General features: G+C 69.6%; 1 protein-coding gene across 1 annotated transcript in view; it reads left to right on the plus strand.

Annotated features, from left to right (window-relative positions):
* SHANK2 (SH3 and multiple ankyrin repeat domains 2) overlaps positions 1-22622 on the plus strand; it is a 170773-nt gene that overhangs the window by 3853 nt on the left and 144298 nt on the right. Inside the window, exons 3-10 of the mRNA XM_054697436.1 lie at positions 323-529; positions 2850-2921; positions 3500-3608; positions 6102-6253; positions 6436-6603; positions 8465-8581; positions 11575-11652; positions 14825-14891. Of these exons, the coding sequence (XP_054553411.1) occupies positions 323-529; positions 2850-2921; positions 3500-3608; positions 6102-6253; positions 6436-6603; positions 8465-8581; positions 11575-11652; positions 14825-14891 (970 nt within the window). The remainder of the gene's footprint in view (positions 1-322; positions 530-2849; positions 2922-3499; positions 3609-6101; positions 6254-6435; positions 6604-8464; positions 8582-11574; positions 11653-14824; positions 14892-22622) is intronic.

The raw sequence follows: 22622 nt of genomic DNA on the forward strand, positions 1-22622 counted from the left end.
GCCCGGGGCGCCGTGGGCAGCCCTCTCAGCCCTGGCCTCCGGGCGCAGCCCTCCTGCCCGCTGGCGTCTGCCCGAGCCGCCTCCCCTTCCTTTATGATAAGCTTGTGTTTTGCACGTGGCTGGACGTCTCTGCCTCGTGGGGAAGCTGGCCGGGCCGGGAGAGGGGCCATCTGGCGAAACTCCTTCCAGGGGTGACCCAGGCCCCCGCCCTCTGAACCCGGCACCTCTCCAAGCCGACAGCACCCCGCCCTCGTCCTGTGGGAGGGTCGCGGCGGCCGGGGGGCCCGGTGCCCCGCTGACCACAGCGCTGCACCCCCCGCAGAAGTGCCTGCGCTTCGACCCGGACGCCACGGTGTGGACGGCCAAGCAGCGCGTGCTCTGCTCCCTGAACCAGAGCCTGAAGGACGTGCTCAACTACGGGCTGTTCCAGCCGGCCAGCGGCGGGCGCGACGGCAAGTTCCTGGACGAGGAGCGGCTCCTGCGCGAGTACCCGCAGCCGCCCGCGGGCAAGGGCGTGCCCTCGCTGGAGGTAGGCCCCGCCGCCCTGTGCCTGCAGGCCCTGCCAGGCTCTCCGCCGCCCCGCAGAGCGGGCATGTCTGTCCCTGCACTTCGAGTCAGGCCCTGCTCTGCCTGGGGGCTCCTGCTTGTGCTTGGGGTGGCCAGCGGCTGGCCAGCTGGCCGGGGGGGCCCCCTGCTTTCTGTTCTCTCTGGGGCCTGGTGGGTGGCACAGCCGTTGGACCTCTGGAGTGGGAGATACAGGCATGGGCAGCCTCAGGCATGTCCCTGGGGAGCGGGTTCCGCCCTGCATGCTGCCCCAGATGTCCATGCCAGGCTCCCACACCTGCCGAGCCGCTGCGGTGGCCGTGATGGGGCCGTTTCTCGGCACACTGCCGCGAGTGGTGGTGGCTGTAGTGGGCCGGAGGGGGGCCCCGTGGGTCCTACCACCTCTGGATGCTGGAGGCCTCACAGCGGGCAGAGGCCTCCCCTTCTGCCCGTGCCAGCCCTGGTGGGCACTGTGAGGCTGGGCCGACCAGATCCCACAGAGGGGCTCCTGCGGGAGGGGCAGGGTCGGGGGGACGGCAGGGAGCAGCGGCCACCTCGTGGCAGTGGGGGCTTGGGCTGTGCCAACCTGAGCGCTCATTGGTGCCAGCGAGAGGCCCCTGGTGGGGGTTCTGGGCATGGCCGGCATGTCCAGGATGGTCCTTTCTGGCCTCGTGAAGAGCTGGGGCCCGCTGAGGGTGGCCATCAAGCGCCCTGCTGGCCCCTCTTAGCCAGGGCCTTGCTGTGGCCTGGCTGGGGAGGGCTTGTGTCCTGAGCTCCCTCCCCGCAGCCACACCAGGCCACTGGCGGCCGCAGAGAAGCCCCCTGCTGCCCACCTCCCTGGGTGGAGGGGCCCTGGCCCTAGCAGAGCCTCGTGTCTGGAGGCAGCCGCTGGTGCACACGCCCTCGGCCTTTCTGGGTTCAGCCGGGTGACGGGCGGGGGGCACACCTCCGGGGCCGCGTGGCTGCTGAACGCTGGGCTGGGGGGCGGGGAGGGCCCGGGTGCGGGAAGGGCCTGGCGCGAGGTGTGGCAGCTTCCTGGGCCGACACAGGGCGGTGTCCGGCAGGTCAGGAGGCAGCTGCTGGCCCCGCTCGGCGGGGGAGGGGCGGCTCCGGGGCCTTCTGATGTCAGCACTTAAAAAATCAGGTTTCGGTCCCTGCAGCCAAGGAGTTTCGCCTGTTGTCAGAGACTCTTTTGTTTGGCCTGGAGGGGACCGGAGAGACGGGGCCTCAGTGGGAATGCGGTCGGGATTAGCTCTGTTTCGGGGTAGCTCATGCCAGGCGTCCCCTCCCCGGCGTGTTAAGCCGAGTGGACGGAACAGGTCTGCCCAGGGGCTCTGCCAGCCGGGTCACGGCTGGACCCGGGCTCCCCGAGGCCACTGTTTTCTCCACGCGACACACAAGGAACCAGTCGCCAGGGGCCAGCCTGGAGCTGCTCACCTGCCGGAGAGCTGGGGCACCCCCCCCCCGGGCCCCCCGGCCTGCGTGTCCCCCGCCCCTTTTCCTAGGACGGTTCCTGACCCGGCTGAGGAGGGTGTTTCCTCCCTCGGTGTTTGGGTTCTCCGCGTCTCTTTCCGACTGTTACAGGGCAGGGTGAGGGGCACCCCAGGGACCCCCAAACCCGCCCACTCTAAATAAGTTCTGCGTCCGCCGCGTCAAGACAGAACGCGCTCTGGCGCGGAAGCCCTTCCGCGGGAAGGGCCTCGAGTCCGACTTGTGTGCGACACAGACGCGGGGGCGGGGAGGCCTGGAGTCTCAGATCCAGCCCCCGAAGCTGCCCACCCGCTCGTGGGCAGATGTCAGCGCGACAGGGTCGGCCCCCAGCAGGGCCGCTGAGGCCCGAGGGCTGCCCCACCTAAGGCACCGCCTGTGGGGCCCACGGGGGAGGGCAGCATGGCCAGACAATTCCAGAAGGAAAAGTGCCAAATCGAAATGAAGGTCAGCGCTGCCGTTGCTCCCCTCCCGCTGCGGCCAGGCCAGGGCCCAGACCCCGTGCTCCCCGCACGGCCTGCGGCCTCCCCGGCTCCCCGTCCTTCCTTCCCTCACGGGCTCCTCCCCAGCTTCTCCCCGCTCAGCCGCACCCTCCCTTGGGTGGGGCGGGGAACCTGGAGCCCCCCATTTCCTGGAACCCCCTGTTACACGACCTCAGCCCTCCCGCTGCAGGGCCCGAGGGGCTCTCGGGCGTCCCGGGCTCGGGCCGGACCCGCCAGCTGCAGCGGCGCTGGGCCCTGGAGCAGCCAGGGGCCCGGGGCGTGTCCGCCGAGCTAGACGTAGGCCCTCACTCGCCCCCTTTCCTGTTTCGGTGCCAGTTTCGATACAAGAAGCGGGTGTATAAACAGGCCACCCTGGACGAGAAGCAGCTGGCCAGGCTCCACACGAAGGTGAGAGGCACGGGTGTCCCCCGCCCTGCTCGGCCCGCTCTTCCCCCCACCCCCCGTGTCCCAGAGCTCTCGGCTGGGTGGGGGCTCCTTCCTGGCGAGCGGGTGGCCCCACGCGCCCCTGCCGGTGAGAGGGGGCCTGGAGTGCAGGGGTCGGCCCCTGGAGCGCCCAAGGCCCTCCCGCCATCCCCGAGGCCAAGGTGCAGCCGGGAGTCCTGGTCACTGGAGGAGCTGGGCGGCCTGGCACCGGTTTCTGCCCTCGCGCGGCCGGGGTTAACTGCAAAGGACCGAACTCCAGGGAGCTGCCCTGTCTGCTGCTCGGGGCCCAGAGACCTCAACCACACCCCGGCCTCGCTGGCCGGAGATGGGCCCTGGGGGCAGCGGGTCTCCAAAGAGACACAGGGGGCTGGTCCTCCGGGAAGGGGCGGCTCTCAGAAGGCCGCGCTGGGCCCCAGAGGCAGCGCCCCACTTGGCAAGCCCTGGTCATCGGGGGCCAGCGCCTGCAGGGAAGCCAGCGGCCACCTGCTGGCCCAAAGATGTCTCCTGTAAAGACTTCCTTGGGGTTTTGCTTTTCCCTTTAGACTAACTTGAAGAAATGCATGGACCACATCCAGCACCGGTCAGTGGAGAAGATCGTCAAGATGCTGGAGCGAGGCCTGGACCCGAATTTCCACGACCTGGACACTGGAGGTGGGTGCTGGTGGGGGGCCGGGGAACGTGGCCACAGCGTTCAGCCGAGACGGACTCCGTCACAGGTGACCCCAGTAGTCCCAAAGTGCAAGGTCTCCATGAGTGATTTGCTGCGTTCTTTCTGGCTCCGGGAGCACGGCCACCTCATTTCTACGGAGTTTTTTGAGTATTTCCAGATGCCCCCCCACGCCCCCAATAACCTACCAAACAGGCACGTCCCGGGAGGAGGGGCTGTGGTCAGGCCTGCCCAAGTTCACCCCTCGCTGTAGTCGTGGAAGGGCTGCCTGGGCCCGTGAGTGCGGCAGGCGTTGAGCCCGGCTTTGCTCTCACCGCGGAGCCTTAGCCCCAGCAGCCGCGGGCATGGTGGGCGCTCGGGCACGGTGTGGGCAGGGGAGGGAGAGGCAGGGAGGGGGAGACGGGCCCTGGGAGCCAGGCCCACAGGCAGGCGTCTTGCTCCCCCTGCTGGACTCAGGCCCTCTGCGGGCAGGTCCCTAATTATTTTCGGACCAACCAGTCTGGGGTCCTAAGCCCCCCCCACACCCTGTCATCTGTGTCCCTGCGCTGGGCTGTGTGTTTTCCGGCCTCTCTGGGCTGCACGGGGGTGCCGGGCCGGGAAGCGGGGCGCCCGCCCCTCTGGACTGCGTGCGTGGAGATAATTGAGTCCCGGAGGAGGGCTGTCGCTTACAGCAGAGCGGCCAGCGCTGCCACCAGAGCCTGCAGCCGTGCGGCAGAGATGCCGTCGGCCTGGGAGCTGCTCTGCGCGGAGCCCCGGCGAGCCCGGTGCTGGCTGGCATGGCAGACGCCCTTGCAGGGAACGGGGTCAGCTGGGCCGGCCCGAGCCCAGCTGGAAGGCAGGGCAGGCCCGGACGGGAGCCGGCTCCGCAAGGCAGGGCCCAGCGCTTGGTGCCTGAGCCGCCTGCCGCCGCATGGGGTGTCCACGCGCAGACTCAGCTCCAGCCGGTTTCCAGGGCGCCAGAGCCCTCGGCTCCCCAGCCCCCCGCTCCCCGTCCAGAGCCGCGTCCCCACACTCCCCACGGCCCAATTAGAGTGTTCCGCGGGCAGGCGGGCCCCGGAGGCCCAGCAGGCCTCCCCTGGGCTGGTACCAAGATGGGCCCTGGTGGATGGCCGTGCCCACTGCCCCTGCATCCCACTGTCTCCCGGAGCCCCGGCCACCCCCCCCAAATTCCCCTGAGAGGAGGGCGCCTGCGAGCTGGCAGCCGTGGGGGGCCCGTGGGGCCTCGACAGCGTCAGCGTGTGGGGTCTGGAGACACACGCCATCTCGCCCAGGGAGGCCCAGGGAGGTCAGGCCGTGGCTCATGCAGACACGCCTGTTTCCGGGAAAGCCCGCGGGGCCGGTTATCTCAGAGTCCCCCGCTCGCGCCCCCCACGCCCACAGGAGGAGTGAAGTGAGTCCTAAAGCAGCCCACGGCCATGAGTAAGGGGTGGGGTGGTCCCCCCGGGCGCAGCATGGCCACCCGGCCAGGAGCCAGCTGATGGGGAGGCGCCCGCCTGGGGCCGCGTGAACTGTGGGTGGCGCTGTGTGCACGTCTCTGGGCCCCTGACCTTTGCCCCTGGCCACAGCTGGGCAGCAGCACCCTGGCCTGGGCCTCGGGCTCCCCGCAAGTGGCTGCATGGGCACAGGGGCGCCGGGACTGTGGTCTTGGGGGTGGCTCCTGTCCTGTGCAGATGCTGGGAGGGGTGAATCCAGGTTGCTCCCCTCGGCTGCCTCGTGCTGGAGGGGGACTCTCTGCTTGGATATTGCGGGGGTCCGCTGGGGAGGGGGTGCTTAGGTTACCAGAGGGGGGCGGAATGCCCTCGTTTGCAGTTCACAGCGCTGGTCTCTGAGATGCAGCCAGCCAGGAAGGCGGCTGGGGGCAGGGCAGCACGCTAGCCCCACAATGCCAGGGGGGCAGGCTCAGACCCAGACGGAGCAGGCACCTTCCCGACCCAGACTGTGGGGCTGTGTCGTTCCATCGGTCCTGGGAGGATAACTCTGCTCAGACGGAGCAAGTCCGCGTGTGCTGCCCCGCCCCACCTGGCCGCCCACGTCCCTGCCTGCCACGTGCCACTTCCTGACCGCCGGTGGCAGCTCAGAGCCAGGCGCTGTCCTGTCTCTGTCCCTGCTGCCTGCACACCTCACCCACTGGACTGAAGACCAGCGGGCGTCTGCCTCTCGCGCCTTTAGCTGTGCCCCTGACCCACTGCTCCCCCATGGGGAACCCATGTGTACCCCTGACCCACTGCTCCCCGAGGGAGATGCACAGCAGGGCCCCTCTGCACTCACAGCCCGCAGCACCATCCCCCGACACCCTGCCTGTCCTGCCCGCTCCGCCATCACCCCGGGGGGCTCTGCCGTTGTCGCCTGTGGCCCGCGGGGGCCCTGGGCTCAGGGAGCTGCTGCAGCTCGCACTGGAGGTTGAACCTGGTGGGGGGTGCGCTGCCATGGGCGCCCTCCCCGGGGCTAGTTCTCAAGGGCAGTGTCGCGCCCCGCAGAGACACCCTTGACCTTGGCTGCCCAGCTGGACGACCCAGCGGAGGTGATGAAAGCGCTCAGGAACGGCGGGGCCCACCTGGACTTCCGCGCCAAGGACGGGATGACCGCCCTGCACAAGGCCGCCCGCGCCAGGAACCAGGTGGCCCTGAAGGTGCGGAGCCGTCCCCACCGTGGGGCCACATCCCCTGCCCTGGCACCTGCCCTCCGGGGATTTGGGATGTGGGTGGGCGGGCTGTGTCCAGGCGGCTGGGAGGGGCTGGGGTCCTGACCCTCTGCTCTGACCGGCTGGCTCTGGGCCGCGCTGTTGGGCCTGACGACATCTGACTTCCCTAGACCCTCTTGGAGCTGGGCGCGTCCCCTGACTACAAGGACAGCTACGGGCTCACCCCGCTGTACCACACGGCCATCGTCGGGGGCGACCCCTACTGCTGCGAGCTGCTTCTGCACGAGCACGCGGCCGTGTGCTGCAGGGACGAGAACGGCTGGCACGAGATCCACCAGGTAGGCGGCGCGCTGCCCCCGCCGGACCCGCGCCGCGCCAGTCCCCCTCCCCAGGCGGAGCCGGGGCCACTGGGCCAAGCTGCTGCGTCTCTGCAAGGCGATGGTCAGCTGGAGCTGGGGTGCAGGACCCCTTTGTAGGAGCGTGAGCGTGGGCACGCCCTTGATGGGGCATGGGGGCTGGGAGCCCTCGGTGGAGGGGGGTGGGGGGACTCCGTGGTGTGGAAGCTCTGATGGGGCATGGAACCAGCTGCTTTCTGGATGTGGGTGACCCGGCAGTGCAGGGGTCCCAGATCCGCCCGGCGCCGCTGGACTCGGGGTGATGGCACATGTGGGCGAGACCCCAAGCCCACCAAGGCCTCGGGCAGGTCTCCCAGGCCGGAAGCAGGGGTAGCGGGACAGACGAGCATGCAGAGCACACGGCCTCCCGTGGCCAGCACTGCTCGGGCAGAGGGCCCAGAGGGGCGTTTCGGGGTCAAGTGTGGGTGTGGCTGGGATTTTGGCAAAGGAGGCCCCATGGCCCCCACCCCTGGTGGTGCCTCCAGCGACTCGGGCCTCGGGAAGGGCGAGCAGCCAGTCTGCTGTCCCCAGGTAGCCTCTGCCCTGTCCAGCGCTGTCACCTGGCTGCTTTGGGACTAGGGGACACAGTGTCCAGATTGGTCTCTGGAAAATCACCCTGGGCCAGTCTGCGCGGGGCCTCGAGGCCACCATGGTTGAATCCTGCAGCGGCTGGAGACGCGTCTTTTCCCTGAGCTGCTGCGTTGTTGGGGCTCGGGGGCGCTCAGTCCTGAGCTAGGAGTCTGGGAGCCGGGGCTGAAGCGAGGTGCACATAGGGTTCTCTCCGTGGGGCTGTGCTGTCTCAGCTCAGGTCCCAGAGCACACCCCGTGGGCACGGAGCTGCGTGCAGGGGCCCGGCGGGGCCAGGGCTGCCGCAGCCTGCTGGCTCGACCCTCCCCTGCAGGACCCGCTGCAGAGCCCACTCGTGCCGCGTCCCTGTGGGTGTCCAGCAGGTGGCAGTAGTTGCCTAGAGAAGTGCTGGGGGCTGGGGGATGCTCAGTAGTTGGGGGGACTGGGGTGACCCCACATCTCGTGCAGGCAGTGGGTATGGGAGGAGCCCCCCTTATGTGTTTTCCAAAAAGGACTTTAGAAAAATGGTTAAGGGGATGCAGGGTCACTGTTAACCCTGATCCTCGTGAGCCCCCCAGTGGCCAGAGGCCACCTCCCCTTCCACAGGACAAGGCCGAGGCCAGCGCCTCCTGCCCAGGGCTCACAGCCCCGTGTGGTGATTCTCACTGGCTCCAGGAACATCCGGGTCTCTAGGCTGCCCACTCTGGGCCCCTGACCTTTGTCCCTGGCCCCTGGCCACAGCTGGGCAGCAGCGCCCTGGCCTGGACCTCGGGCTCCCCGCAACTGGCTGCATGGGCACAAGGGCGCTGGGACTGTGGTCTTGGGGGTGGCTCCTGTCCTGTGCAGATGCTGGGAGGGGTGAATCCAGATTGCTCCCCACAGCTGCCACGTGCTGGAGGGGGACTCGCTGCTTGGATATTGCGGGGGTCCGCTGGGGAGGGGGTGCTTAGGTTACCAGAGGGGGGCGGAGTGCCCTGGTTTGCATCTCATGGGGCTGGTCTCTGAGGTGGGGAGTGACCACCGGCATCTCCTGGCTTTCAAGCCCTGATGGAAGAACTGGGGGTCCCTTTGGATGCCCTGTTAAGCAGCCAGAAAGTCCTCAACCACTGCCAGCCCCGGCTCCCCAACCCTGTGCAGACATTGGCAGCCCCAAGGCTCAGGGCGGGGCTGGGGCGGCGCTGCTGGGGCGGGGCGGCTGGGCTGGGGGCTGCTCTGACTCTGGGGACCCTGCTCCCAGGCCTGCAGGTACGGCCACGTGCAGCACCTGGAGCACCTGCTGTTCTACGGGGCCGACATGGGCGCCCAGAACGCCTCGGGGAACACGGCCCTGCACATCTGCGCGCTCTACAACCAGGTCAGTGCGCCCGGGGTGGGGCCCCAGCCTGGCCTGGGCGCTGCGTCACAGCCTGCAGCCGGGGTCCAGGGTGTCGGCTTCCTGTCCCGCCCCGGCCGAGCCAGGGCCGCGTGCCCACCTGCGGGGTGGGGCCACGTGCGGGTGGGGCCCTGGTGTGCCCATGGGCCGGTGCCGCTGTGGCTCCTCCAGCCTCGGGGCCCCATCTTCAGCTGGGGTCAGGTTTCACCTTCAGAATTTCGGGGACACTCTCGCCACAGGAGGCGTCACCCCACCTGCTTCTTGGGGGACAACTGTCATCCAGCTGTAGAGAGGAGACTGAGTGGCGGGGGGGGGGGGCGGTTCGCGCAGCCCCGGGCCGCTCGCCGCTGCTCCTCCGGCTCTCCCGCAGCCCCTGCTCCGGGGGCCGTGCCCAGTCCTCCAGCGGGAGTGGGCCGCAGCCGAACGGGGGCTCTCTCCTGATGAAAGCCAGGCAGTGGGGTGTGGCACCGCTGGATGGGACCTCCAGATTGAGCGGGGTGCTGGGTGTGCCTCGTGCGCAGGGGAGAACCCCCGAGAGGCCCGGTGCGGCTGGGACAGCTGCTCCCGCACGTGCTCCGTGACTCCGGCCTGGGAGGGGGAGGCGGCCTTAAGTTCCCCCCGTAGGTTTCACGTGTGTTTTATCGTGAAAAGGGGAAAAAGCAACAGAAAAAACATGTTTTCTGCCACTTGAAGTAACGGTGGGCAAGATGGTCTTTGAAAGCGTAGCTGGTTTGTCTTGAAACGGGCGTGTTGGGGTGGTCCGACCCTGGGCCGTGGGGGGCCGGGTCTGGCTGGCGTCTCGGCGGGGCTGGGGGCAGGGCTGGGGGGTGCTCAGGAGAGCCCCCCAGGCCTCTGTGTCTCAGGTGAGGAGAGGCCAGCAGCCTGGGGTCACGGGGGTCGGCCGCTCAGCTGCGTCTCGAAGGCGTGAGCGGCCACAGAGTGAGCCAGGACCAGGGCCCCGGAGAAGGGGCTGCCTCCGCCTCGTCTCCACGCGGCCTCCGGGCAGACGCCCCTCCCGCCCGGGCTCCGTGGGGGCGAGCGCTGTCCCCTCGGGCCTGGGCTCAGCAGGGGCAGCTGCAGCCTCGCACTCCCTCTGGGGGCCATGGCGGGGTGTCGCGGGCGGGGGCTCGGTGGCCCTGGCCCGAGTCCAGCTGGGAAGTCAGCGGGGATTCTGGCCTCGGGCCGCAGCTTGCGCCTCCAGGGATGCCGTGTAGTCTGCAGCCTCCGGCCTCGGCGCCCCCTAATGTGGGGGTGTCCCACTGATGTAGGAAGAGAAGCCCATCCAGACCCTGTCAGTGTGATTCAGGGGCAGAGCTCCCTGCACATGCGCCCCAGGCTCCACTGAGGCCCCAGCCTTGGTCTCCATCGCCCCCCCCCCGCTCCCCGTCCTCCCCGACCCCCTCCCGTCCTCTTCTGCGCACGTGATCACACGGCTGCGGCAGGCGGTGCCCAGTGCCCGCGGAGGGCCCCCTTGGCCACTTTAAACAGAGGGGGTGGCAGCAGGCCAGGCGGGGGGCTGGTGAATGATGTTGAGGACTCCACGGTGGTGGCTCTGACCCAGGGCAGGCGCGGGAAGGAGGGACGAGGTGGCCCCGGGGAAGTGGCCACACCCCACGAGACCTGGCGGTCTGGCTCCGCTGGTGTAAACCATGACCTGCTCTGCCCCCGGGAGAGGCCTGAATGCCTCCGTCTGCGCTGCGGGGACCATCACACCCAACTCGCGGGGCTGCTCGGAGGCTTAACGTAGAAAGCAAGCGCGGGGTGTCTGGCGCGCCGCGGATGCCCGATAAATGGTGACAGCAGAGGCGGTGGTGATGGTGGTGCAGGGGTGCTGGCCATGGCACTGCGGCTCACATGCCTTCCAGGCCCCCCCTTATCAGCTCTAAAGGCCCCCGGGCTTCTGACGTGTGTGCCCTGTCGGCGGCGGGCGGTCCCCGTCCGCACACGCGTGACGAAGCGCGGTGCTGGGGACAGTCTCTTCTCTGGTGAGCTCCTTCAATGAGGACGTGAGCGTGAGCGGCGCCTCCTCTGCAGGCTGATGCCGCCTGGAATTTTGTTTTCCTGCCCCAATGAAGAAGGCAGGGAGGGAGGTTTAAATACCAAAGGACAGCGAAGGTCTTCCGGATGGGCAGAGCCTCAGAAATGCAAAGCGCATCCCTGGTGCTGCTCACCCGCTGTTGCAGCAGTGGAGGCGCCTCCTGCCTCGGCCCCCGCACCCGCTCTGGGGCTCGGGCCCACTTCCCTGCAGCGCTCACGGGCGTGGAGGCCCCCCTTGTCCCGCGGAGCCCCGGCCAGCCGGCCTCGCTGGGCCCCGGCACACGGTGCAGATGGTCCTGGGGCTGCCCTGTGCCCCCACCAGCACCCCGGGGTGACCCGGAGGCTCTTCTGCTCACGTCAGCTGCTCGTTCTCCTCAGCCCGGCCCTTCTGGACGCAAGAGTGTTCAGCGGTCAGCGGCGCCTCCACGGCCACAGGCCGCTCCGCCTTCATCTCAGGCTGGGGCCCCCTCCTCAGAGGGCTCGAGGGTGCGGGAGCCCCGGCCCACACGGCGGGGCGCTGGAGCAGGGGGTTTCTCTCCCCTTAGGACACAGCTGCGGCGTCTGCCCTCGGAAAACACGGACACGCCTCTCGGGAAGGAAAGGCCCCTCTGTCTGCTCCCGAATCCCTTTCACGAGGGAATCCCCGGCGCCCCTGCGCAGGCCTGGGCATCCCTGGGGTGCTGCGGGCGGCGGCTGCAGTGGACGGGCATGCCGGCCCACCCCTCAGGCTGCCCTGCTCTCTGCGCCCGCCCGGCCGCGCCCCGCCTCTGTCCGGGCGGTCTCGGGGTCTCCGTCCTGCCTGTGGGACTCCCCGGCCAGCACCTGGCTCCCCCGTCGGGTCTGAGGCGGGGTGCTCGCCAGTCTGGCCGCGGGCCCCTGGTGGCTCCCACTCTCGAGCCGGGCGTGGCGTCTCACGGGTGTCCCCCTCGGCCCTGCAGGACAGCTGCGCCAGGGTGCTGCTGTTTCGAGGCGGGAACAAGGAGCTGAAAAACTACAACAGCCAGACCCCGTTCCAGGTGAGAGCGGCTCGTGGGGGTGGAGGTGGTTTGGGGGTTCGCGTGGCGGGAGTGCCCCCGGGGGCAGCGGTGTCCCAGGGCTGCGGACGCTGCGTGGGGCCGCCTCCCCCTCTCCAGGGGCTGCCTGCGGGGGGTGGCCCGTCGGGGCGTCCTTCCTGGGCCAGACGGGGTGGGTCACGCGGTGCGGCCCCTGGGCTGGCGTCGCGGCGGGAAGGCCGCGGGGCAGGGTCTGTCGTCCTGTGCAGGTGGGTGAAGGAGAGTCCGGAGCCCGCGTGGCCTCTGCAGGCGGGCAGCCTCCCGGCCCCCCGCGTGTCTTCGCTCCCGGGCTCCCGGCGTGCTCTCGCGGCCTGTACGTCTCTGTCCTTTCACTCTCTCCCGTTCTGTTCTTGTCGCTCCGCGGGCGGCCCCGTGACGCCGCCCTTCTGAGCCCGGCCTCAGCCCAGGCGCGCCCACCTACGCGCGCCCACCCCCCACTCCCGGTGCCGCCAGCAGGTGCGCGGTCAGGACCGCAGATCCGTCGTCCGCCCTAACGGCGGGAGGGGGGAAAGCCCGGTAACTGTTTACCCGGCGGCGAAGAAGGACTCACTTGATGCTCAGCGCGTGGGGTGCCGTCGCCCCTCTGTGGGGGTCGAGCCTGCGGGCGGGAGGCTGCTGGACCCCCCGGTGCTGGCTGGGTGAGGGCGCCCCGTCTGGGCTGCTGCCTGCTCAGGGGCGTGGCCGGGAGCAGGGTCGGGCTGAGGGGGGCACAGGCTGCCCCGAGACGCCGCATCTCGGCGGGGTCGGCGCCTGGGCACAGCCCAGCACCCTGACTGCGCGGCCCTGCTCCCCAATCTCCCCTCTCGCCCCGGAGGCCCCGCGTCCGCGGCCCTGAGTGTGCTCCCCGGAGGGGCCCTCCCGCCTGGACGCCCTGCCCAGCGCCTTCCCTCTGCCCCGCTGTGGTCTTGGGGCCGCCCGCGGCTGTCAACGGGGTGAAGCCATCACCCCCTTTGGGAATGGCTTGAGCCACAGGCACGTTCTGATTCTGGGAAAGGCCGGGTTGTGTGGGACTGACCCCCTTCCGTGGGGATCGCCAGGGGGGAAGAGGAAGGTGAGGAGGAAGGAGCTGCTTCCAGGGGTGGGGGTGGGGCTGCCTCCCTGCCCCGCCCGGCCGAGGGGCCTCCAGGCGCTGCTGGGCTGTGCCCGCCCCCAGTCCTGCCCCAGCAGCACGGCCTGTCCTGAGCAGGTGCCCCCCGCCGCCCGCCGTGAGGACCCACGCGACGGCCCATCACCTCCATCACAGGTGGCGGCCGGCAGGGCACGGGGTCGGGGGCCGGGGCAGAGGCCCCGACCCAGCAGTGCCTTCCTGGGCAGGTGTGGGTAGGGGGTCAGGCCCCCTGGGGAGGCCGCGCCAGCAGGCCCCGGGGGCACTGAGGTGGGCGGGAGACCTGAGCACAGGAGGCCCTGGGGTGCAGGTGCCTGGGACAGATGCCCCGAGAGAAGCTTCCGGCAGAACCCCTGCCCGGGAGGGCACCCGCTGACGTCACGGGACACGGGTGGTGGAGCCCGCCCTGGCCCAGACGCAGGCCCTTGGGGGGCCCCGAGTCGTCGGGCGCTGGTCGCTCTGACAACAGGCAGAGCCCGGGCTGGGGCGGGACACAGGCTGAGGCCCGTCCCCGGCTCTGATTCCAAAGCCGTGGGGACGCGTCCGAAGGGGGCGTTCCAGCTTGTGCTCGCCCAGGACCCCTCTTGGGGGGCAGGGCACGTGCGGGGCAGGGAGGTGGGACGGGGCAGGCGGCCCTCCTGCGCGCCCCACTGCCCGCTCCCTCCTGTTGTCTTCTTTCTCCCTAACTTCACAAAGAACTGAAGTCACCCTCCCCAGGCGCATCCCCCAAAGTGTCCGTCCTCCGCTTTTCTTTTCCCTGCTAGAGGTATGAAAATGCGAATTTACGTTATTTATTCGTGTTGAATTTAATTCACGCTGCAGCTCCCCTGGGCTCCGGGCGTGGCCCCGAGGGGTCCGAGCCGCGGTGATGGGGCCTGCGCTTCCGGGCGGGGGAGAAGGAAGACGCCCTCCTAGAGGACGAGCTCCCCGCAGTCCGGGGTTTGCCGGGGGCGTCCCCTGAGCTGTCTGAACCCCAAGAGGAGGCAGGGAGCACAGGGGCGGAGGTTTTGCTTCCTTTTCTCGCTGGAGAAGTGGGGGGGCCCTGAGCGAGCCAGGGGGTGGGGGTTCAGCCTCCTCCGTCCCGGAGGCGGGGACAGGTCGGTCGGGCAGCAGCTGAAGCCCACCCTGGGAGGCCGGTTTCCCTGAGTGACCCCGGCTTCCGTGAGACAGCTTGGGTTCACCCAGCCTGGGCGTCGTCCCCCGTGTGATGGGTCCGCGGCGCAGCGAGACCCCGGTTTCCTGTGGGAGCTGCTGCCGCGGCATCCACCTCCCCACGTGGACGTGGCTGCGTGGCGACCCCCGCACGGGCGGCGTCTCAGGTCGCGTCACTGTCGGCCGCCCCTCAAGGGCCGAGAACGCAGGGCACCCCGCGGCATGACGCCCCCAGCGGGAAGGAGCCCCCACCACCCAGGCCCGCGCTGGGCCCCCACCAGGGCGGCGAGGGCGTGGCCAGCCCCGGGCGCCTGGACCAGAGGGTGGGAGGCCGTGTGGGCTGGGGCCCTTCGGCTGGAGGGTGTTCTGGTGTGTCTGGGTGCCGCTGTGTTGTTCTGCCTGCAGTGAGCACAGGAGGTGGGAAGAGGCCCTTGGAAGAACGGGGTGCTGTTCTTGGAGGAACGGGGTGCCCGCGGGCGGGGGGCGCCGGCCCAGCAGGCTTCCCGGGGTGGCCTCGCCTGCGGGGAGGGCGGTTCTCAATCCAGAGGGGGAGCTGATTGCTGCAGCAAAGCACCCCACAAGCACTCGGGAGGACTCTCCCCGCTGCTCCCCCTCCTGGGGTGCACCTGGGGCGGTGCGGATCGTCGGCATCCCCCAAGTCACGTGTGGGTGTCCCCGCCCCTGGCCCCAGGTGTGGCTGTGCTCAGGGAGGGTCTTCACCTGCGGGGCATCTGGGCTTCCGTAGACCTGAAGGACGAGCGTCTTGTGCTGGCAACAAGCTACGCGTGCGCGTGCTTTGCCGTTGGTGACGTAAGAACGCGCCAGGCTGCGGTAAGCGCAGCTTCGGCCCTGACCCCCCGCCTCGCTCTGCCCCTGCAGGTGGCCATCATCGCGGGCAACTTCGAGCTGGCCGAGTACATCAAGAACCACAAGAAGACGGACGTCGGTGAGTGGCCCCGCGTGCTCACGGCTCCCGCCCCGGCCCGGCAGACGCGCCGGAAGCGCCTGCCCTGCGCCCGTCCCCGACTCCTGGCTGGGACTCAGGAAAACCTTAGAGGCAGGAGAGGAAGTGGGGTGCAGGGCACGCTGGCGGGAGGGCGTCCGTCCACCGGGGCCGCAGGGGAGTTTGCAGCTGGCCTGGGGCGGGTTTTCTGGAAGATTCTGCAACATCGCGTGTCCACTGAGACAGAGATGGCGTCTAAACGGAGGGCAAGGAGAGCTGCGGCCTGCCACCTCCCTCCCGCGGCCGTCCCTGGACCCAGGGCCGGTGCTGACGGACACCCCCCTTTCTAGTCCCGCTTGTGCCAAGCAGAAGGACTGTTTCTGGGGCGCCTCCTCTCCCCGCTCACCCTGCCGGCATCCGGGCCGCGCCTAGCGTCTTGGAGGATCCTGCCGGCCTGTGTCCTCCGGCCCCGGGCTTGCACAGGACCCGCAGCGGGGAGCAGTCCCTGGGCACCGGCAGCGGTGAGCTTTCAGAGGGCGCCCTCCCTCCCGCGAGGGGCGCAGCCCTGGCCTGGGGACGCGCCGCGGCGTCTGTGTCTTGCTGCCTGGCCCCTCCCGCGTCCGTCCGGCGTGGCGCGGCCCGCGTGCGTGTGCTGAGTCTCTGCGTGTGGCATGTGCCTGGCGCCGCCCGCGCGGAGACCGAGGCTTGGCTTGCCGCCCCGCCCGCCCGCCCCGCTGCGCCCCGGCCTCCCAGGCTGCGCCGTGCTGAAGCAGGGCCTCCCGCGCGGGGCAAATCACTTAATTGCTCTGAGAGCCGCGCGGCGGCCACATCAGCGCCCCGCGCGCACGTTATGGAGACGGATGAGCTGATGTCTGCAGAGCAATTCAGAAAATGAACTGAGCTCCCCGTGCCAGAGACGCCTCCCTCCTCGTTCAGAGCAGCACAGTGGGTTGGCTGGAGGCCGAGACGCCCGGTACCGCTTGCTGGGAGGGGAAGGTGGTGCTGTGAGCAGGCTGGACAGCGGGGACCCCAGCCCGCACCCCGGGACTGAAAGGGCCCTGTGAGCCCCTTGGCTCCCCAAAGTGTGTCTGGGAGGGTAGCCAGCTCCGGGCGGCCCTCAGGACTGTTGCTAAGCACCGAGCTGGTCTGGGGGACCGTGTGTGTGTGTTGGGGGATGGGGGCGTCCGGTGGCCCAGGGGGAGGCGCCCGGCGGCCTTGATGCCCCTGCTCTGGGGAACTGAGACACTGGGGGCTCTGCTCCCCGCCCCACGCCCTGCCTGCAGCCTCACCCCCCCTTCTAGCCCCTTAAGAGTGGCGGAATCAGCCACTCAGCTGCCCGAGGCAGACCGCGAGACCCCCGGGCGCGGGGCTGGCCTGAACGCCCGGGGCCGGGTGCTCGTCGCCATTTTGAGGGGTGGTTAGCTCCGCGCTCGCCGCTCAGTCCTCTTCGGAAACACGCGTTTTTCTGGTGTGAGGGGAACGCCCGCTGCAGGGCCAGCGCGCTCATGGCGCTAGCTCGTTCTCATCGGTGCCTCTGACCCACGAAGGGCGCCTCCAGCTGAGAGCGGGGCAGCCCCAGACCCTGCCCTGGCCCTGTTTCAGGTGCTGAGTCCCCCGTGGGGTTTCTGTTCCATCACCGGGCCGGTGTGGGGTGGCCTTTGTCATCAGCCCTCGCAGGGCCGCTGCTCGGGGCCTCCCGCCCGGGCCCCGGGCACAGGCCTGCCCAGAAGGCCGCAGAGGGGATGCAGGAGCCCCGAGGCCCCCACCGAGAACCAGCCCCTGGCACCATCCAGGTCCACCCCCCCAGGGGCGGCCGGGAGGCTGTGGCGAGAGGGCATGGACACCCCGTGTGCCCCTTGTGGGGCCCTGAATCCCTCATGAGTCCTGAAGTGGCAGCGTGGGCTGAGCCTCCAGGGTGGACCCCCGCTGCCCGCCCGTGACGGGTCCGAGACTGCCTTCCCCCGCTTGGCTTTCCTCGCCAGGGGAGGTCTCTCGGACTCCTGCTGGCCAGGGCCGTCGCCCACTGCCCAGCCCCCGGGAAGGGTGGGGGTGCCTGCAGGCCCACCCGCACCCCGGAGCAGGAGTGGGGGGGGTCAGAGAGAGGGGGAGAGGGTGCACTGTCAGCGGTGTAGGATCACTTCCACGAGGACGGAGTGCGGGGAGCTGCCCGAGACCCCCAAGTCCCTCAGCCCAGGCCTCTGGTCCAACAGCCCTGGTTCCTTCCATCTGGGGGACCCTCGCCCCCTGAGGAAAGCTGCCTGCTTCTCGCTGCCTGAAGGGGCAGGAGGGGGCACCTTGGCTGCTCATGACTGTCCTTGGGGGCCTCGGGGCACGCTCCCACCCGACTCCCCTTGGTGACGCGTCATGGAGGGGGGCCTGTGCTAATTTGGGGGCTCAGAACATCCACCAATCCCTGACGTCTGGGGAGGTGGTGACCACAGAAATAATGTCCTCCTGTCCCCCATCCCCAGACTTAGGACCCTCACCCTTCCAAACCAGGGCAAACTGAGGGCAACCTGCCTCGTGGGCGCCGCCCACCCCTTCCCTCCCCTGCGTGTGGCCCCGCACCGCTGCCCACCAGCGTGCTCTGCTGGGACCAGAGCGAGACCCTGCCCCGGCCCCAGCGCCAGGCCTGGGTGCACCGGGGTGACCTGAGAGCTGCTGTGGAATGGGGCGCCCCAGAGCTGCCCCCCAGGGAACCTTGCCGCTAGTTCCAGGGTGGCCTCTGCCGTCCCCTGTCCTGCCAGTGGTCCTGATACTGGACGCCCGAGCTCAGCCCCACTCTGCTCCCCGCGCCACCGGCGGCTGCCCGCTGCCCTCTCGCAGCCGAGGCCACGAGTGAGGTCAGGGTGCGCAGGGCGGACCCCCGCCCCACGTCTGCGTCTCAGCCATCACCCGTCTTTGGATTTGAGGTGCTCCCCGAATTCGGGCTAATCTGGTCTTGAGATCCTGAGTCAGTCACCTGGGCAGAGACTCTGCTTCCAAGGAGGCCACGGTGCCGGCCCTGCACTGGACTGGCCTCCCCTCCGACATGGCGGCCCCCGGGCTCGGGCCGTGACGTCTGCGCGTCCCCTGAGCCTGGCCGCGTGGCTCTGCGGGCGTCAGCCGTGCCAAGGGTGAGGCCGGGGCGGGCGCGGTGCTGGGCGTGCCCGGCCCAGGTCTCTGCAACCAGGAACAAAGGGGCGGCCGGTGAGGCCCGGGCCCCTCCGAGGCTCTCCCCGTGAGGCGACGGAGCGAGACCCTTTTCTTTCTCGGTTGCTTTTCAGCTCTTTACTGCTGCTCTGTGGCATATAAGGTGAAAAAATGGCTTTTCCGGAGCGTTACGGGTCCGGGTTTCAGCAGGAGGGAGCGGCTGCGAGCCCGCCGTCCTGTGCGCCGCCTGCAAGGAGATCAAGAGCACGTGGGACGAAAGCAGTTGGGGGTAGAAAGAGCAGATTTGGGGAGAGGATGTGCGTCTCGCCCAGCCCCGCCCTCGCTGTCGCTGGCGCAGGGCTACGCCTGGGGTGTGCAGACACAGACCCAGGCCTTGGGGCTCAGGGCTCGGGGCCCAGGGCGTGTCTCCCCCAGGTTCTACTCACACCGAGGCCTGTGCATGACCTGCGCCCCTCCCCCTCCAACCCCTCCCCCTGCCCTGGGCTCCCCCCCTCCCCCCTGGGCCCCTCCAACTTCACACGCCCACGAGCACATCAATCACCCGCTCTGCGGTCATCTCCTGTCCCTCGATTACTCACCAGACCCTCTGCCAGGCCTGGTCGGTCCTTGCCAGGCTGCAGCGTGGCTCCTGGGATGCCCGAGCTGGGGCTCAGCCAGGTGTCTCCTGTGCGGGGGTGGGTGGGCCTCGGGCACCTGGGCTCCCGCGGGCGGCGTGGGGGCCCACCCGGGGCCTCTGGGAGGGGGTCTTGGGCAGCCCTGCTGCTGAAACCGAGCCCCCCCGGGAGGGCGGCTTAGGGACCACAGACTGTCCCACTGCGGAGCCGGCGCGGCTGGTCTGGGGACACCCCGTGTCCTCCTGGGGGAGGAGATGGCGCTGGCTGTCCCCGCGCAAGGGGCAACGCTCCCGGCCCCGTGGCCTCATCACCTCCCAGAGAACCCCTCCTGACACCCTTGCCCTGGGGTTGGGGTTTCAGTGTCAGGATTTGGGGGCGCATGTTCAGCCCACGGAAGGTCGGGGCCCTCCCCAGGCCCGCAGTGGCCAGACCGGGGACTCTCCCGGGGTCCTCCTGCGACGTGCCCGAACCTCCGTCTCCCGGGGCCGCCGCCAGCTCTGGTGCCGTGAGGACAGCGAGCGGGTTTGTCCTCCCGTTGTCCCCACACCCCCAACTTCCGCAGCTCCTGCTCCCCTTCTCCGCACAACCCCCTTCTGCTTCCAAATGTGCAAATTGCGAGAGTCCCAGAGGGTTGCCACAGCAACAGAGCTGGCTGGCACCCGGCCGCAGCCGCAGCCGCTCCCCATCTTCGGGGGGACAGGAGTGGGAGGTGGGGTGGACGCGGCGGGAGCTGGTCCTTGGCGTGGTGGCTGGGTCACCGGTAGCCGGGCCAGACGGGTGCTCAGCCGCCTCCCGGGGCCCCGTGTTCCTGGGCTGCCTCGGTGCTGCAGGTGTGACCGGAGGGCCCACGAGTGTTCCTGTCCCCCCGGCCCGGGTCCTCCTGGCCCCCGGTGGACGGCGGACGCGTCTCCCGTGTGCTCACACATTCCTCTGTGTGTCTGGGTCCTGGTCCCTCTGCTCACGGGACGTGGGCCTGGGGCCAGGGCCTCGGTGCCCTCCTCCCTACCTGAACCACCTCTGTGAAGGCCCCAGACACAGCCACCTCCTGAGTGCGGGCCCCCACCTGTGAGCTTGGGGGGCACAGTCTGAAGCGGGCTTCCAGGAGGGCAGCATGGCCTGCTTGCACCTGCTACCTCGAGGCTGTGCCCCCCGACCCAAGCGAGACCGTCCAGCGAGTCGGCAGTGCCCAGGCCGGCCAGCTGGCTTCACACAGCACCGAGGGTTGCCGGGCTCTCGGCCACTTCTCACCAGGCTGCTGAGAACAGGGGAACAGGGGATGAGTCCCGGAGAAAAGAACAAAACCCCAAGAACTCGGGTTTGCGCAGCATCAGTCCCGGGGTGCTCGGGCACGCGACGGCAGGTGCGGGTCAGTGCGGGGACCCGCCGAGACAGCCACGGGCTTTAGTAGCAGCGCGGGCAGATGTCACGGGGGCGTCCCTCGGAAGTCGAGCAGGGCCCTCCTGGCCCGAGCTGCTCCTGCCCGCCCGCCCTTCTTGCTTCTGGGTGGAAGAGGCAGCCCGAGTCCCTGGAGGGTGAGGATTGCAGCTTGAGGGGGCTCCGCGGTCCCTGCCCTCCCCGGGGGGCGCCCGCTGCCCCAGCCTGCTGCCCTGGCCCGCGTGGGTAGTGTCCTCGGAGCTCGACTCCCACGAGGCCAGGCCCCGGCATGGGGAGGGGTCTTTGCCCACCAGCCTCATGGCCACGTTGGGGGCTGGACCTGCCCCCCGACCGTGAGGCCCTTGCACCCCGATTCCCGATCCCCCCTCTAGCCTTCAGATCGCCGGTGTTCTTACCACAGCAGAAAGCACGGGGTCCACCAAGCAAGCGCGGCTCCGTGTAGTCACGTTTGCAGGGGTTCGCTTGTGCTGCTAGGCCAGCCCCGCGTCCTCACTGTGCTCCCCCATTTCTTTTCTCCCGTTAGAATCACGTGCTCAGGACGCTGCCTCTGGGGGGATAGACCAGCGTGCTGCTTTTTTCCCCAAAATATATTTGCTTATTATTAGCTACTCCCCCACCGCCGTCCCCCCGCTCCCCCAAGCGCGAGACCTCGGCCGTCCGCGTCTGCGGGTCAGGGGCGCCCCGCTCCGTCGGTCACCCGCTCTGCTGTTCCTCGTGCTGCTCCTCCCCAGACGGCACGATGCCTGTCTGCTTCGCCCAATTCCCTGGCCCCCCACCCTGCTGTGAGGTGGCTTCTTGGCCCCTCACATCTGGACAGGCCCCAGGGTGCGTGCACCCCACCTCCTGCCTGGCTCTGGGCCCCTGGGCCCGCAGGCGCTGCCCTGCCTGGACGCTGGAGCAGGCCAAGGGCCAGAGCCAGCATCTCGTGTTCTGCAGACCAGCCCCAACCCCCACTCCCTATGGGGTCTGCCCTGTGCCTCAAGGTCACAGCTGTCTGTTGACCTGCCAGCCCCCCACAAGTCGTCCGCCTGCTCGCATGCCTGCGCGTCACCCGAGGCTGAGGGCAGGGACGGCGCGCACAGTGGGGCCGCAGCTGAGCTGTCTGGGTGGAGGAGGGGCGCTGCAGCCGGGGACCTTGAGCCGGACCCTGCCTAGTGGTGGCCGCGCCTGCTGTTCGCACGGCTGGAGGGCCGGACCCCAAACCCCTGCTCTGAGCCCGGGAGTGGCTGCTCCGGGAGGGGTCGCCAGGCTCGCCTTGCACGACTGTAACCTCCAAAGCCTGCTCGCCTCAGCGAGGGCGGCGAGAGTTTTGACTGAAATCACGTATTTTGATGCGCGTGGAGGCGCCGGTCGGGCCGACGTCCGCGTCCCTGTCGAGCTCCCCGGGTGGCCTCAGCCCTGCCAGGCCTTGCTGAAAGCCGGGGTCCGTCACGACCCATTCTCAGAGGAGAGCTGGGGCGCAGAGCTGTGAGCGGGTTTGGAGGCTGTTTGTTTTCAGGCGGAAACAGGAGCAGGGCTTGCTGCCCCCGACACCCCAGCACCGGGCTGGGCCCCCGGGGCAGCAGCTTCACGGAGCCGGGGCCCGAGGATGTGCCGGGCGGGCCTGGCTGGTGGGGCAGCAGCCCAGGGCAGTGCCCGCTCCTGGGAGGCGGCGGCGTCTGGGCTGCGCTTTGGGCTCCTGGAGAGATGGGAGCTTGGAGCAAAGGGGATTTGTGGTCCGGATGCCCTTTCCTGGTCCTCATCCCCCTGCCCTTCCGGAACACGGCTCCTCGAAGGCTGTTTCGTTCACGACTTACCCCTGGAGCCTGCCTGGCACGCAGCAGGCGCTCATTCACCAGTGCCCGTGAGGGAAGGTGGTCGTGTGGGCGGGCGGGTGGTCAGATGGGCCGGAGGGCAGTACCTGTGGGTGATGTAGCCTGGCACGGCGTGCCCAGAGCACGGCTCTTGTCCAAGGCCACGATGAGGAGAGGCAAGGGGGGAGACAGACAAGGCCGGGCCCCGGGCCCCGCCGCACCACCCGCTCATCTGCACGGTGGGCGCGGGCTGCCCCCGACTGTCGCTCCCGACCTCTGTCTGGGATGAGAGCTGAGAGCCCAGGCCAGGCTGTGCAGTGGCGGGCGCCGGCGTCTCTGGCTGTGTCTGCGTCTCGTGACCTGTCACAGGCCCCGGGCATCGCGCTGCAGACCCGCGCCGCCCAGGCAAGGGGACCCCAGCAGGCCCCAGGCAGCGGTCAGGTCAGACAGACGCCGCCGCGGTGACCGGGCCTGGCCTCGGAACTCGCCGTGCAGCGCCTGCGAGGCTGCATCCTGGCGTCCGGGAAGCGGGTGCGCGTCTCTCCCTGCCAGCTGAGGCCCTGGGCCCCCGGCTACCGGTCGCCCGGGGGCCTCGGGCATCTTCCATCCTGCCTTCCTGCGCCGCAGTGCTGGCCAGTGAGGACTGGGGTCCCGGGAGTGGCCCTGGGGCACATGCGTTAGCTTGGGTGAAGCCTGGTGTGCCAGGAGCCCAAGAGGTGGGCGGGGGAGGGTGCAGGGCTGTGCCCAGCAAGGGGCTGTGGACAGACAGACACGGGGGG

This window comes from Talpa occidentalis, unplaced genomic scaffold, assembly GCF_014898055.3.
Source record: "Talpa occidentalis isolate TD23 unplaced genomic scaffold, MPIMG_talOcc4v2.1 talOcc4.17, whole genome shotgun sequence".
NCBI classification, from domain to species: Eukaryota; Metazoa; Chordata; class Mammalia; order Eulipotyphla; family Talpidae; genus Talpa; species Talpa occidentalis.